Below are 14,230 nucleotides of genomic sequence, written 5' to 3'. Positions count from 1 at the left end.
AATGGGTGTGCCAACTCAGGAATGTTGATTTTGGAAAAGACATGCTTTTCCTGTTCCAGCATAAGGAAAATGAGAATGTGCTTAGAATGGACATGACAGCAGTGCTGGTGGAAACTGGAATTTTGCTAAAAGCTACAAAGCCCACATAGACTGCTGCATTAAACATGTCCTTTTTTTTTTTTTTTTCTTTCTCTCTTTAATTTAGAGCTACTCTCCACTCACCTTTTAGTTGCCATGTGTATATGAAGTTGCCTTATCAATCACAGGAGTTTGTTTGTCTTGCGTCACAGCACTTGGTCAGAAATAGTCATGTGGGACCAATAGAATAGTTTTAAGAATTAAACCTGAAAATGGAAGCTGTCAGCTCTATGAAAACATTCAAGGCTTCATAATGCATTTAGCATAAGTATTCAAGAACTTTTTAAACTAAACAATTCTTCTTCATTGCTACATATCAAAATAAATTTTACAAAAATCCTTGTTATGTTTGGTGACCACAGAATCTTATGGGGATTTGTCTCAACTTTTTTGAGTTACCTACGACTTAAAATGTTTAAAAGACTTCAGTGTTCATTATTTATATAAATCATAAGCCTAATTAAGGACTTGACATACAAATTTTCTTGAATTAAAAAAAAAGGAAGTGGAGAGGAGGTGGCTCAGACGTTACTATTCAGGCTTTGGTTTATATGAACATCTTAGTCTAAATAGCTTTACTGCCCATAGATTATTTTTTCCAAGAGAAATTAATAGCTTTGCCAAGCCTCTTTCATTTTCCAGGAGACTAGCTCTCATTTCTAGCCAACAATCTTTTTTCCGCAACTTGTTGGATGTCACCTTCAGAAAAAATGCTTTTTATTTATATCAAGACTGAATCAGTACAATTCATCTAACTTCTTGTTACCTTTGAAATCTCCCTTATGGTGATCCCTTGTTGTTGGCAGCTATATATTACTGCAGAAAAGAACAATTTTTCCATAGTAGGATGATTAAATTATTGAAGGAAAAACAATTTTAGATAATCTTTAGTGAAACAAACATATCTACTTTTGTAATGTTTAATCTTTTTTGCATAGTCTGAGTTAAGATGGTGGAGTTCAATAGGAAGGATAGTGCTTGCATATCCATTCATTACAGGTTTGTGGTCCGAACTCGAATCCTGCCATGAGCACTATCAACCATTTCATACTTGGATGAAAATTTAATCCAGGAAAAAGTAGCGATGTCCCATTTTTTCATAAAGACAGAGGTCTGGACAGTGCTGTCATTTGTGTAGGTCCACTGAGAGAATGGGGGGTGCACTGTAATCTACCATTATGGTAAAGACACAGATTGTGTTATTTGTCACTGCAGGAGGAACAGAGATCAAGTACACCTTTAATTTTTGAAATACTTAGATTCATGTTGCAAATGATAAAATTCTGACACTGAAAAATCTCATCAGTATTCAAGGAGCAGGTGCTGCAACGAGTAGCTAAAATAAATCTCTGGTTTTTGGAGACTTGGGATTGTTAGTGGAGTTCATGGGAAAGTTATCCACAGCATCCTACCAGAGCTGCAATGGAGGCAATTGCAGCTGCAGCATGATTTGGGTTGGAGCATCATCTGAAAGCAAGAGTTTAAATTCAGATCTTTGCCAAAATAAGCTTAATCTGCTCACCTGGATATCACTCACTGTGCTGCTATTTTGTGTCAAAATGGAATAACATTCTTCATAACACAAATGGCAGATAACAACCTTCCAGCATTCAAATCCTAGATTCTTTAGTATTAGGTTGTTTATCTAACAATGCTGATGTATGAAATAGATTTTTGGGGTAGCCATAATTTTGAGGTGATCAGACTTACTATATTTGAGTCTTTAGTTGAAGTGAATGCTGGAATTACCTATTTTCTGATCTCTTAATTAATATTTGCTAGATCACATCTATGAGAGAAGGGGCCAGTGTAAAGTCATTTTGAAGGGCATATATACCGTATAAGGAAGTAAAACAGGTTTCCCTAATACTAGGGAATACTAGGAACAATACACTTGTTTTCTAATTGACAGAGTTGGGACACCTATTTATTTATTTATCTATTTATTTATTTATTTATTTATTTATTTATTTATTTATTTATTTTATTCACTCCTTGTGATTTGGACTGATCAACTTGCTTAATGTTTCTGGTTGGTTTGAGTTACTGAAGTATCAATGTTCCAAATAGCTTACAGTTGAAACTATTTACATCCAGACATATTAGTTATGGTTATATGGAGTTTTGTTTAAGTAAAAATGATGGAAGAGTCTTCTCAGTTTCTTCCTGCTAATCTTTCTAGATGCAAAGTGAAGTATAGGATTTATTTTAATATGCTGCTCCAATTCTACAGACTTCCAGTCTTACAGAGCTTTTATGTATGTGGGGTTTATGGGGGTGCAGGACACTGCAGCTGCACCTCCATTAGTACTGTTGGACTTCACACAGAAATGACATTTTTGGTCTTAGAAACTTTTTTCAGTCTGTGAGAAGAAACTTCAGGTTTTTCTTCTTCTGTATAACGTGTAAGGGACATTCCAGCACATTAGGTATCTTTTTCCTCTCATTTTTCTTTCTGTCTCACTTTTTTAACTCCCCAGTTACTTGAGAAGACATAAGAATGTCATGGGCAGCAGTAGTTGGTTAGCACAGCATGAAGTTGTGGAGACAAAGTGTGACAACGTTAATATGGAAATAGGATACTTATATGTGTATCAAAATATTTTAGGTTTTTGTCCTGAATGACAACAAATGGTAGTTGGGATATTAAACATTATGTTTTGGGCCTTAAGCTGGTGTGTGCCAGGCACCCGGAAGAAATACAGTGTGGCAGACAGATTACCCCGTGTCAATTTATGATAGGCTACTGCACTTCCACTTGAATCATCTGGTTCTAGCCAGAAGATAGAAGAAGAAAAACAAAGTAGATGGATGTTGGGCCATGTCCAATACTAGAATTACTACAATTCTAATTCTTGTGACAGGCTCCCTGTCAAATGGCTTTTTTTTTTTTTTTAATTACAAATTGAATTAGAAGTAACTTCTTTTTTTTTTTTTTTCCCAAAAAAGGATTGATGAGAAATATTTCAAGAACGCTGATTGTCTCCTGTAGTCTGTGTGAATACAGAAAATACACTTCCATGAAGGCGTAGATTTGGTACAGTTAAATTTAAAAGTCCAGTATGCTATTTCCAGATCTTTTTTTTCCTGTATTTGTGCCAAGAAAAAGTGTGTCTTATTAAATTTAATGATTGTAACAATTTTGATTGTTGATAAAGACTGTCATTCTTTAAGTCATGGTGCATACAGAATACAACTGTCTGAGGTTAAAGAAAATGAGTAACACGTATGTGCTGAAAATCACTTTCTTTCACCAAGACAGTTACCCTTTCTAAGCAACAAATGATTTGTAACATATGTTCTAACATATGTTCTTTCTGGCAAAGCTATTCCAGCAGCAGTGTTGGGGAAAGAGCAAATGAAGAAACGCCTAAAAATAAAACAATATGAAACGGATGACTGATTTACAAATTCAGGAATTTGAAGATCAGATGAACCATTAAAATTATCTGATTGGCTGTGTAAGGAAGACCGTAGTCTATCGCAGGGTAAATTGTGAATCAAATCCACAGATTGATTTGAAACTATGAAGTATCTTCAGACTTGCCTCTTGTCTTAGTATATTTGCTTCACTTAAGTAAGTATATGCTATGTTACCAAGTGTCTTTATATAAACAGCTGTACATTACTCTCAATCCAAGCATTCTTTCCTTTCCTTTTTATTGTGAAACCTTATGTCTGCTGTCTTCTTAGGTTTGAGGGCCAGCCATTGCTCAGATCTTGCTAAAGATCTTTGGACTTCATTTTGGATAATCTGAATGCATTAAGGTGTTTAAAATTAATGTATTTTTAGTGGATACAAATTATATTATTTTTAAATATTAGTATTAATATAAACTGTACTTCTGAAACTTCTCATTACTCTTCTGACTCATTGCATAATAGGTAGGTCACTCTGAAAATAATGCCTCCTATTTATTTGTGTGGAAACTAATACAAAGATCACAATAACACTACACGACAGAGAAAACTCTCTGCTACAGAACACTAGTTTTCAACTCAACCACCACCATTAGCTATGCATTTTCACCAGTGATGAATGAGAGAAAATTCTACACTCAGAGAGTGGTGAGGCCCTGGCACAGCTGCCCAGAGAAGCTGTGGTGCCACATCCCTGGAGGCACTCAAGGCCAGATTGGATGGGGCCCTGGGCAACTGAGCTGGGGGGGGGGGGCAGGTCTGCCCAGGCATGGGCCTGGGGGGACCTTTAAGGGCCCTTCCAGCCCAAACCATTCTCTGATTCAATGAAATGCGCTTCACACCTCCAGTTAAAGCTCAAATTTTAATCTTGTCTGAATGAATTACAAATTTAACATGGATGATTTTGGGGCAGCATATTTCTGTAGATCTCCAATCTTTAATAATAAAAATGCAAATTTTTAAAATTTTCTACTCCTATTGTAATTGTTATGTTTCATCTGATGTTAGTCCTATGTAAAAGTATACTTTGAAGAACAAGTGCTACAAAAATGGAACACTTTCAAGCAGTATTACTTCTGAGTAGGAATTCCAAAATAAGTTTGTATGTCAAGATTAAGAAACTTCAAATTTTGGAAATTTGGAGATAAATAATTAGTCCTTATTTGACTGCATTATAGAGGCCACTCCCCCAGGAAGAACTGGACACCAGTTGGGTGAATTGAGTAAGGAATACCTGATCAGCTGTCATTTTTAAGATATGCTGAGAAATCATGCACTATATCCATGCCCATCTGGGCTTGTATAGAGTTCCACCTGAGAACAACAGCATTTGTTCTTACCGTACAGATCAGTGTGCCTCCAGAAATAATGCTCTCTTGCATTACTGAAAGCCTTATGTTTGATAATGATTGTGTATTAGTTTTATGCCACTGGCTCATAAATGGTCTTTAAAGGTTTCCCTGTGCACCTCCCTTTTATCTTCTTCAGCTGTATAGTTTTGAAGAGCTCATTCAATCTGCATTTTGAGGAAAGTTTCAATCTTTATTGATCTGATGTCACATGGACAAAAGTTCTGTGATGTGCAGATTATAGTCTGGTAGTCAGCTCTCAGTACATAAAGTAGACCATGGACATTCCCAGAGTCTGCCTGTTATTTGTACTTCAGTAATTAAGGAGAAGATAGAACGAGTTAAGTCTTAATCATTTGTATTACAGCCATATTAACAGTGTACATAACTTGACACTGGAATGAGAGTCTGCTCGTTGAACAGTTAGTAGTAAAATTTTTTTCTATGCGTATGAAGCTCATTACTTTCTCTTTGTGATATAGGGAATGCTTTTACAGATGATATAGGCCATAAATTATAATACAGCCAATTGCTAAAGAGCACAGTACTGATTTCCAAGAATGAAATAGTGTTGTCATTGAGTTCAATAGCTAAATTCCCATTTGCTTTCACTGGGTTTTATTTAATTCCATTTATTTCAGTTCTTGAATTCTGAACAGTTCTGTTTTTCTTCTGATAGCAGTCTGACCATTGCTGATGATTTGCAGGTTAAATATGGTCTAACACATATTTCTCAATTTTTATGACACCTGAGTAAACTTTATATGAATGAAATATACAGTCATAGTCTTTGATAGGGTCTTCTGTACACTTACCTCTTAAATGAAATCCAGACAAGATTACAGTGAGTTTATGGAATTTAAATCTTTGATAGTTGGAGGTTGTGTTTTAAATATTTGTCATTCTCGTACGAGGCTTGTGCTTGATGAAATCGCTCCAGTTGCCAAGTTCTGATTTAGCTATCTCTAATTTGGCAGGGACCTTGGAGCTAATTAAACTGAGACTGTTGTGAAGCAGCCTCAGTTCCAGTATGCTGGAAGAAAGATCACTGAAACCAAACTTTAATGAATAGGATTTTCTTTCTGTAATGAACATTTTTTGTGGATACCACCTCTGTGGAAGCATTCAAGGCCAGGCAGGATTGGGCTGTGAGCAACCTGGTCTGGTGTCCCTGCGTATAGAGGGGGTTGGAAATAGATGGTCTTCAAGGTCTCTTCCAACCCAAACTGTTTAATGATTCTATGATTTGTTTTGGTTACTTGGTGGACATTAAGTGCAGAAGTCTGAAAATAATATTCTAATGAAAGTCAAGAAGCATTAAAATTCACAATCCCTTTTGGACATTTAAGATATTTTCATCTTGTTTGGTACGCATATAATGTCTGTTGTTATACATTTGTCTTACAGATACTTACATGCATGCTTAACTTTGTTAATGTGAAGAACACAGTTGAAAATATTTTCCATTGTGCATAAATAACTGTCACAGTCTTTCCCAAAGAGATATCTGAATGAACCTAATCAAAGACAGGGAGCAGAACATCTATTTCTCCTTCAGCTAGCTTTTACTTTAAAAGACTTACTTTTTAGTCCAAGGAAAATTTAAAATGAGGTATGTTAGAAGGACAATTTTCTCCTTTTGCAAACATGTAGAAACTCAAATTTTTATTTTTTAGGATGAATTTAGCAGGCATCAACTATAACTTGCTTCTGAGCCCAGTTGCACACCAGTCAAAGAGCAGAAGGCAGTATGTGACTTATACATCATATTTGGAATCTCTTTTTAGTAGGAAAAAAGCATCAGGACAGGATAACACAGAGATCATATCCCCACTGCTACGCCTTTTTTCACGTGACTGTGTCCTGTGGAAGCTTTGCACTTTCGTATCCCCTCCCCTTGCCTCTTCCCTCCCCCCCCCCCCTTAAAGTTTCCATAAGGAGATGAAATCTGAGTCAAAGCAACCATCTGTTTCTCATTTGTTCCTAGAGAATTTGAACTAATTGTTCCCAGTTTGTGTTTCCTCGTAAGGTCAGAAAAATCCTTCTTTATATACAGGTCGAACCCAAATAACTAAATCATTTACAGGAATTTGATCTGGAGTATATTTTCATACTGTTTGTATGCTGTGTTCAGTGTGCTGAATATGGCTTGAATAGGCTGTGTTAGTTGGTGTTATTCCTCTGAAAGTAAGTGGCATTGATTGGTCCTCTGCATGCTGCACTTTTTTGCATTAAGCATTCCATCAGGAATGTTGATTCTGTGGCAGTCTTTGTCACGGCCCTGATCAAAGTGAAGCAAACAAATGTGTGGCTTTTGTGGTCTGGAGCTTCTTCCAACCACCATGAATTTACTTAAGAGCAGGTCTTGTTTGCTTTATCTTTTCTCTTGTTTGTTAGCTTGTTTGTTTCAAAAACTCTTTTACATATGGATTTTACTGATTTTTAATGATTAAGCTGTCTTTCATTACACCTATCAGAAAGAAAGACACCGAAAGGTAAGACAGCATTGCACAAATGATTGCATTCAATGGAACAGGTCATGCTACTTCTGTGAGCAGTAAGCTGATGTAAATTTTGAGGTCCTCCTGCCTTCTTAGATAGGTGTTTACTTTGCTAAAAACAGATTCCTGCTTTATTTACTAGCACACTGCCTCATGTAATACAGTGACGTTTCTTCTTTTCCAGATTACAGAACAGGTCCTTGTTTCACACAAGTTAATAACCAGATGTGTCAAGGCCAGCTAACCGGAATAGTTTGCACAAAAACCCTCTGTTGTGCAACCATTGGGCGTGCATGGGGTCACCCCTGTGAAATGTGCCCCGCTCAGCCTCAGCCGTGTCGTCGTGGTTTCATCCCTAATATTCGCACTGGAGCATGTCAAGGTAAGCCTTCTCGTATGAGCTGCACGTGACTCTTGTGTTGCTGATAGGCATCTGGAAAGCTCTGCATCCACTTAAATGAGATCCCTGTTTTCTGTGTGTGTGTATTCGAATCTTGCTTTTAACAAGATCCTCTATGCTCTATTTCTTCTAGAGTTTATTGAGTGTACATATAGAACAAATTTTCATGCCTAGAAAAAAAAGATGTATACCAGTCAAGGAGCCATAAATGTAGAGCCTGAGAAGGTCAGAATGTCTGTAGAATGCAGCAATCAGCTACTGCAGTAGTGCACCAGTTAGGCAAAAGGAGTGGCTTTGGCCCCTAAATAATATATACATCTTCATTCTATTGAAAAATTCACTGGTCTTGCTGCTGAATACTTTTCATTTTCAAAAGTATGAACGGTTATTACACAGGATTTTTTAAATCCCAGCATTTATATAAAGCAGTCCTGTTGTATACCCTAAGTAGATTAATCATCTGAGGTGCCTAGAGGGAGGATGGAAAGGAATGCTTTATCAGGGAGTATAGTGTTAGGACGAGGGGGAATGGCTTTGAACTAAAAGAGGGGAGATTTAAGTTAGATGTTAGCAAAAATTCATTACTCAGAGAATGGTGATGCCTGGCACAGCTGCCCAGAGAAGCTGTGGTGCCCCATCCCTGGATGTGCTGAAGGCCAGGTTGGATGGGGCCCCGGGCAGCTGAGCTGGTGGGGGGCAGCCCTGCCCACGGCATGGGTTGGGGCTGGGTGGACTCTTTCCAGCCCAAGCCATTCTTCAATTCTCTGTGATTCTTTTGTTATTTGTGCAGTGCTAGGAAAATGCACTAGTAAGGAAAGACTTCAGTCTTTTCTTTTCAAATTAATAAAATATAGTCTGAGAAATGGGAAAACTTTCTTAGCTTATTCAGTATTTCTTTTTATGATGGTAAGAAACTGATCACTTCTTCCTGTAGATTTTCATTGTAATCCACTTATCCTGAAAAATAAGCATCCAATTACTCTGTTGCTGTTGATGGATTATAGAACAAACTGTACAAACAATGCAGTAATAAGGATCATCTTAAGGAGAATATACTTACTGCTCTTGTATTAAATAAAGTTTAGTGCACTCAGTCTATTCATAGAGTGCATTGTCTTAGAACCTTCCCAAGGAGCAGTGGAAACCATGTGGGCAGAGACATTTGAATGTATTGAATATATTTCCATTTTGTGTAACTGGGACCTAAGACACCATCAGCAACCACTTGCTTGGTTGAGTTCTTATTCTTAAGGACACTTCTATGAGAGTTCTGTCAATTAATAATGCAGATTAAGTTAAGCATTAAGACTTGAAGTTGCATATTGTAAATCAACTTGGTTTCATTGAATTCTGATTACAATCCGTCCAAGTGCATTGATTTTATTGTTGCTTTCTCCTATATTGTATCTTAGTTCAGTGGCTTAAAATTGCACAAATGTAAATGATAAGCAATTTGACTCTTGCATAGCAGCTCTTGGTAAGAGATCTCTACCAACCCAAGTTGAAAAAATGAGAGAAAATTGAGATGGTGTAAGATTTTTAATTATTTCATATTAAAAATAGATAAAGCTTTGTGTGTGTGTGAGAGAGAGGGGGGGGGGGGGGGGGGGAAGAGAGAAAGAGAGGGAGTGGATTTTTCTTCACAAAGAGTTATGATTGACCTGAAACTAAAATTTGGGCTACTAGCTCAAATTCTTTTGTGGAAATCCTCCAGAATTGTCTTTGCAAAGGCATCTATTTTATTCAAAATACTAAGATTACTTTTAAGCAGCAATAAATCCCTTCATTTTTCTTCATTTCAAATGTTTTCATTTCTGTTTTCTGTATTTACACTGCTTAAAGCGTCCACATTCTACAGAGGAGAAATACTCAACTGCAGTTTTCCTTAAATGTCAGAAATAGGCCTCTGTCTGCTTTTAACAGCTTATGCTATACTCTTCATCTTGAATTGATTAGTATATTTTAGACATTCTTTTCATAACAACGTCATAAACAGAAACATTGTACTGAAGGCATGCATGTTGGTTGCTACCTCAAAGTCAAACTCCATTGTGTGATGAATATGCTGGCCAGATATAACAAACTCTTAAAACTTCTGTGCCAAACTAAGCCTGGCATGGCTTCTGGGACTTTATTTAAATTGTTTGAGAGATCTGTAGAATTCTTCAGCACCCATGTCCACAAGACTGTGTTTTCTTTTTCTGCCAGTTTATTGTGTGTGGCAAAAATGTTTAACTTACTCAGTTAACGTAATTGCTGAATTCCACTGGGAAGAGTAAAAACAATGTGGTAGTCTACTGTGTGATGAATGAACAAAGGGAGCTTAAACAGCCATTTTTGCTATATTTTTGGCATATTACTACTGTACAGGAAGATCTCATTGTATTTATGTCAGCAGGAGTTAGTACGTGATGTTACTAGATAATGGTAAGGCACAAGGAGACGATCAAAAGGTAGGTTTTCTGTGTGGGAAAAGAAGGACAAAGGATTTCTTTGTTCCACAAAATCATTACCTCGTTTATCCAACAGTTAAGACAGTCTCTTGCAAGCTCTGAGTTTTAGTAATTGCTGTTATGTTTGCCATCTGGTCATGTGTTGTATATTCTTTTCTGAATTACCACACAGCACTAATGGAGGAGGGGAGAGGGCACACCACTTGCTGTTACAGGGACTGCTTACTTTCCAAACTCCATATTGGGATTCATAATCTATAGAAATAAATTGCAGGTTTTTGCTGCAGTTACACATGACAGCTGAAAGAGAGCCCGACACAGGAAGGCAAGCAGAGATGTTAATTCAGATAGGAAGAAAAAGGGGCTGTATATCTGTGAGTTATGCATAGATGGAAACCTCAATAATGGTAGCAAGTATAACTGCAGAGATAAACTATGAAGAATAAGGGAGTCAAAATAGAGCAAGGGTGGATTATTAGCCATTCAAGAAACACCTGTACTCCAACCATGACAAGTGCTATCTGAGAGTGCCTCAGTGAGTGAAATACGAGCTGAATTTGAGCCATCAGTGCGCACCTGCAGCCCAGAAGGCCAACTGTATCATGGGCTGCCTTTACAGAGGGGTGGCAGCAGACAAGGGAATGGATTGTCCCCTGCCCCTGCGAGGGTGTATCTGGACTATTGTGTGCAGGCCTGGAGCCCTGAAGACAAGAAAGATGTGGAGCTGTTGAAGCAGGTCTAGAGGAGGCCACAAAAATTGAGCACCTTTTCTACAGAGAAAGACTGAGGAAGATGGACTTGTGGAAGAGACTCTGAAGAAGACTCTGGGAAGATCTCACTGTAGCCTTCCAGTACTCAAAGGGAGCTTAATAACAAGAGGGAGATTTTTTATATGATGTGATAGTGATAGGAGAAGGAAGAATGGTTTTAAACAAAAAGAGGGGAGATTTAGTTTAGAAGTTAGGAGGAAATTCTTTACTCAGAGGAGGGTGAGGCACTGGTGCAGGCTACCCAGAGAAGTTGTGGATGTCCCATCACTGGAGGTTGGATGGGGTCCTGTGTAGCCTGGTCTGGTTTGTCACAATACATAGTGACTAGACCAGACCTACCCAGTAACTACAGAGCTTGCTCTAAAAGTAATGCCTCCTATTTATTTCAGCGGAACTTGCATAATCTTCAAACTGGTATGGGGCCTGGAGTTACTGCATTGCAGCTGAAAGGTTTGCTTCTTTTCTGGCCTGACTTTTAAAGATGGAGCCTTCAGGTTAGTCAGCATTTTGATGGTGTGGTCAGAGTCAGTGTTTGTCTGGATTCCAGGAAATCCAGAAGGATCACTCCTTTCTTTTCTGTCTCAAAAGACAGTGCACATCACTTTACATCAAGAGGGCTACATCTTGAACTTTTTCTTCGGTGAGGAATTCACATGTGCTAACTCCATGGACTGTTGTTTTGGTTCCAGCTTGTAGTGGTGACATGGCATCTCATGACAGGCAGTTGTGTGATTCATGAATCTGTTACCTTCAGCATACTAGTTCAGTAGGTCCTGATAAACTTGCAAGTGGTGTTCTTTCTGTTCCTGTATGAGTAATCATGGGACCTACCTGGCTCAAATTTTGTGATATTTCAACATGGCTGCCATTGTTTCCAACACATTGAAGCCAGTATTCAGCTCAATACACAGTTCCTTTTTCATATTCTGCCAGTTTGTGCAGGTGAGCTAATGGGGACGCTTTCTTTTTTTTGTTGTAATGGCTTTGCATGGCTGTCCAGAATGTGGCTGGTCTTTCACATTGCTGTCACTTCTGCTGAAACACACCATCTGCCTCATCATTGTGTTCACATCCTCTTTTTGGTCTCCATAAACATACAGCACATGTCAGTGAATGTCAGAGGCTGCCATTTTTTCCACGTGGATGAATTCAGTGCCACACCTTTGCTCCATCTGCACATTTATGTCAGACACCATTCTGTCAGACTGTCCCTCTGCTTCCATCTGTCACACAGCAAGAACATGTAATAGGATACTGGTGGGAAGGTTCAACCTCTACTGCCATGCCATTGATGTTACAGGTCAATATAATAAAATAGGAGCATTGCTTTCAAGAGCAGCCACCATGGTTTGAATGTTTGGTGTTTTTTCAGTGGATGCTCACATGAACAGGTAGGCCAGGTTGGGAATTAGTATGAGCAATTCAAAATCAGTAGAACTGGCAACTCCTGGTACTGGAAAAGGATCATAATTTCAGTAGGCATTAATTAGCAGTCTGACAGGTTTCAACTATTGAAGTTGATCTTATTGTCTACAGAATATGCATATTGCATAAATCTTAGTGTATATCAAGTAGACTTTTGCTGGAGTAGAATTTGAACAGATGGGTGGTAAAGCAGCCTGGCTCTGTATTCATTTTATCTCTATCCTACTCATACATAAGTTAGTATGGAAGTCTTCCTGACTGAATAATGCCTTGTGGGATTAATTGTGCTCAAATAGTAATGTGCTTGTATACAGCATTATGTTAATACTGCTTCTTCAGTATTGCTATAAACAAATAAGAATAAGTTAAAGAAATAAAACAAAAGGATCAAAGTACTTTTTTTTTTTTTTTTTCCCCAGCAGTTTTTATTTGGCCTCTGCTTAAAAATTGGTAATTGCAGTTAAAGATGCCCTTTCCCAGAAATTCAGGGAAGAACAACTCTGAGTGTTCCACTTGAAATATCTTATTGCCACTGCTACGCAGCCTTAGGAACAGCGTAATGGCAGAAATCCTATGTTGGATGTTTTTTCTGTTCCTCCTTGCATTCTTCAGCAATCCATTTCTCAGTTACACCCTGCAAATCTTGCAGGCAGTTACCATTTACTGAGAAAACTCTCTGCAAAAGTTAAATACCTTTTTCATTTGCCAAATATGATCGAGCCTATGAACACATGGAAAGTTCTTGCTTATCTGTAGCATATTGAACGTCAGTATACAAAACTGAATCTAAAGAGTTATTCATCTGATTTTGCATTTATGACAAAAAAAGTGTTGCTTTATTATTGTTGGGGTTTAAAAGTATAAGTAAAGCATAAGTTAATAATGCAGAAACTCATGTGTGGTATAACCTGACTTGTCATAAATATAAGAAGTAAATAAAAATTTTCTTGATTTCAAATTTGTTGCATTGTCAAAAAAAAAAAAATAAAAATTGCCGATATCTTCAAATGGTGTATAGAAGCAATTTATAAAATAAAGAAAGTAGTAGCCCTTTTAAGAAAGTGGTTTGTCCTTTCAAGCTTTTTTCAGTTCTAAAATACTGATGGATTAACATCAGAAGATTGTAGGCAAAAAATCATCTTCATTTATGGAGGGTGTATATAGTTGTTATCTGTTAGCTAGTTAGAGTGTGTATACCTGTATATGTTGGCTACAGTTTTTAAGCTAACAGTGAAGTTATAGAATCATAGAATTGATTCAGAAGGGACTCTTAAACTCATCTAGTCTCCAACTTCCCTACAGTGAAGAAGAACACGTACAGCTAGATCTAGATCAGATTGCTCTGAGCACCATCCAGCCTGATCTTGAATGTCTCCAGGCATAGGTCATCCACCACCACCCTGAGCAACCTGTGCCAGTTCCTTGCCACCTTTATTGTACAAAACTTCTTCCTTATGTCCAATCTAATTCTCCCCTTTTTTTAGTTTAAAACCATTTTCCATTGTTCTTTTACAACAGACTGTGCTAAAGAGTCTGTAAAGACTCCCTTAAAGATACTGAAAGGCTGACCCCTGGGAGACATCACTCATCATTAATCTCCATCTGGTCACTGAGACATTGACCACCAATCTCAGCACAATCTCACAACCAGTTCCTCGTCCATTGAACAGTCCACACATCAAATCCATATCTTTCCAATTTGGGAGAGAAGGTTGGTGTGGGGGACCATGTCAAAGGTATGACATAAGTGGCTCTTCTGTTGTCTGTTAATGCA

General features: G+C 37.7%; 1 protein-coding gene across 4 annotated transcripts in view; it reads left to right on the top strand.

Annotated features, from left to right (window-relative positions):
- The window catches only part of FBN2 (fibrillin 2), a 169,152-nt gene that overhangs the window by 31,937 nt on the left and 122,985 nt on the right, over nt 1-14,230 (top strand). For all 4 annotated transcript variants that reach the window (XM_090130816.1, XM_090130814.1, XM_031605304.2 and 1 more), the window contains exon 6: nt 7,593-7,790. In XM_090130816.1, coding sequence (XP_089986942.1) covers nt 7,593-7,790 — 198 coding nt within the window. The remainder of the gene's footprint in view (nt 1-7,592; nt 7,791-14,230) is intronic.

Source organism: Phasianus colchicus, chromosome Z, assembly GCF_987193195.1.
Source record: "Phasianus colchicus chromosome Z, bPhaCol1.hap1.1, whole genome shotgun sequence".
Classification (NCBI taxonomy): Eukaryota; Metazoa; Chordata; class Aves; order Galliformes; family Phasianidae; genus Phasianus; species Phasianus colchicus.
The sequence above is the reverse complement of the archived record's forward strand: the minus strand, read 5'-3'. Positions and strand labels throughout refer to the sequence as shown.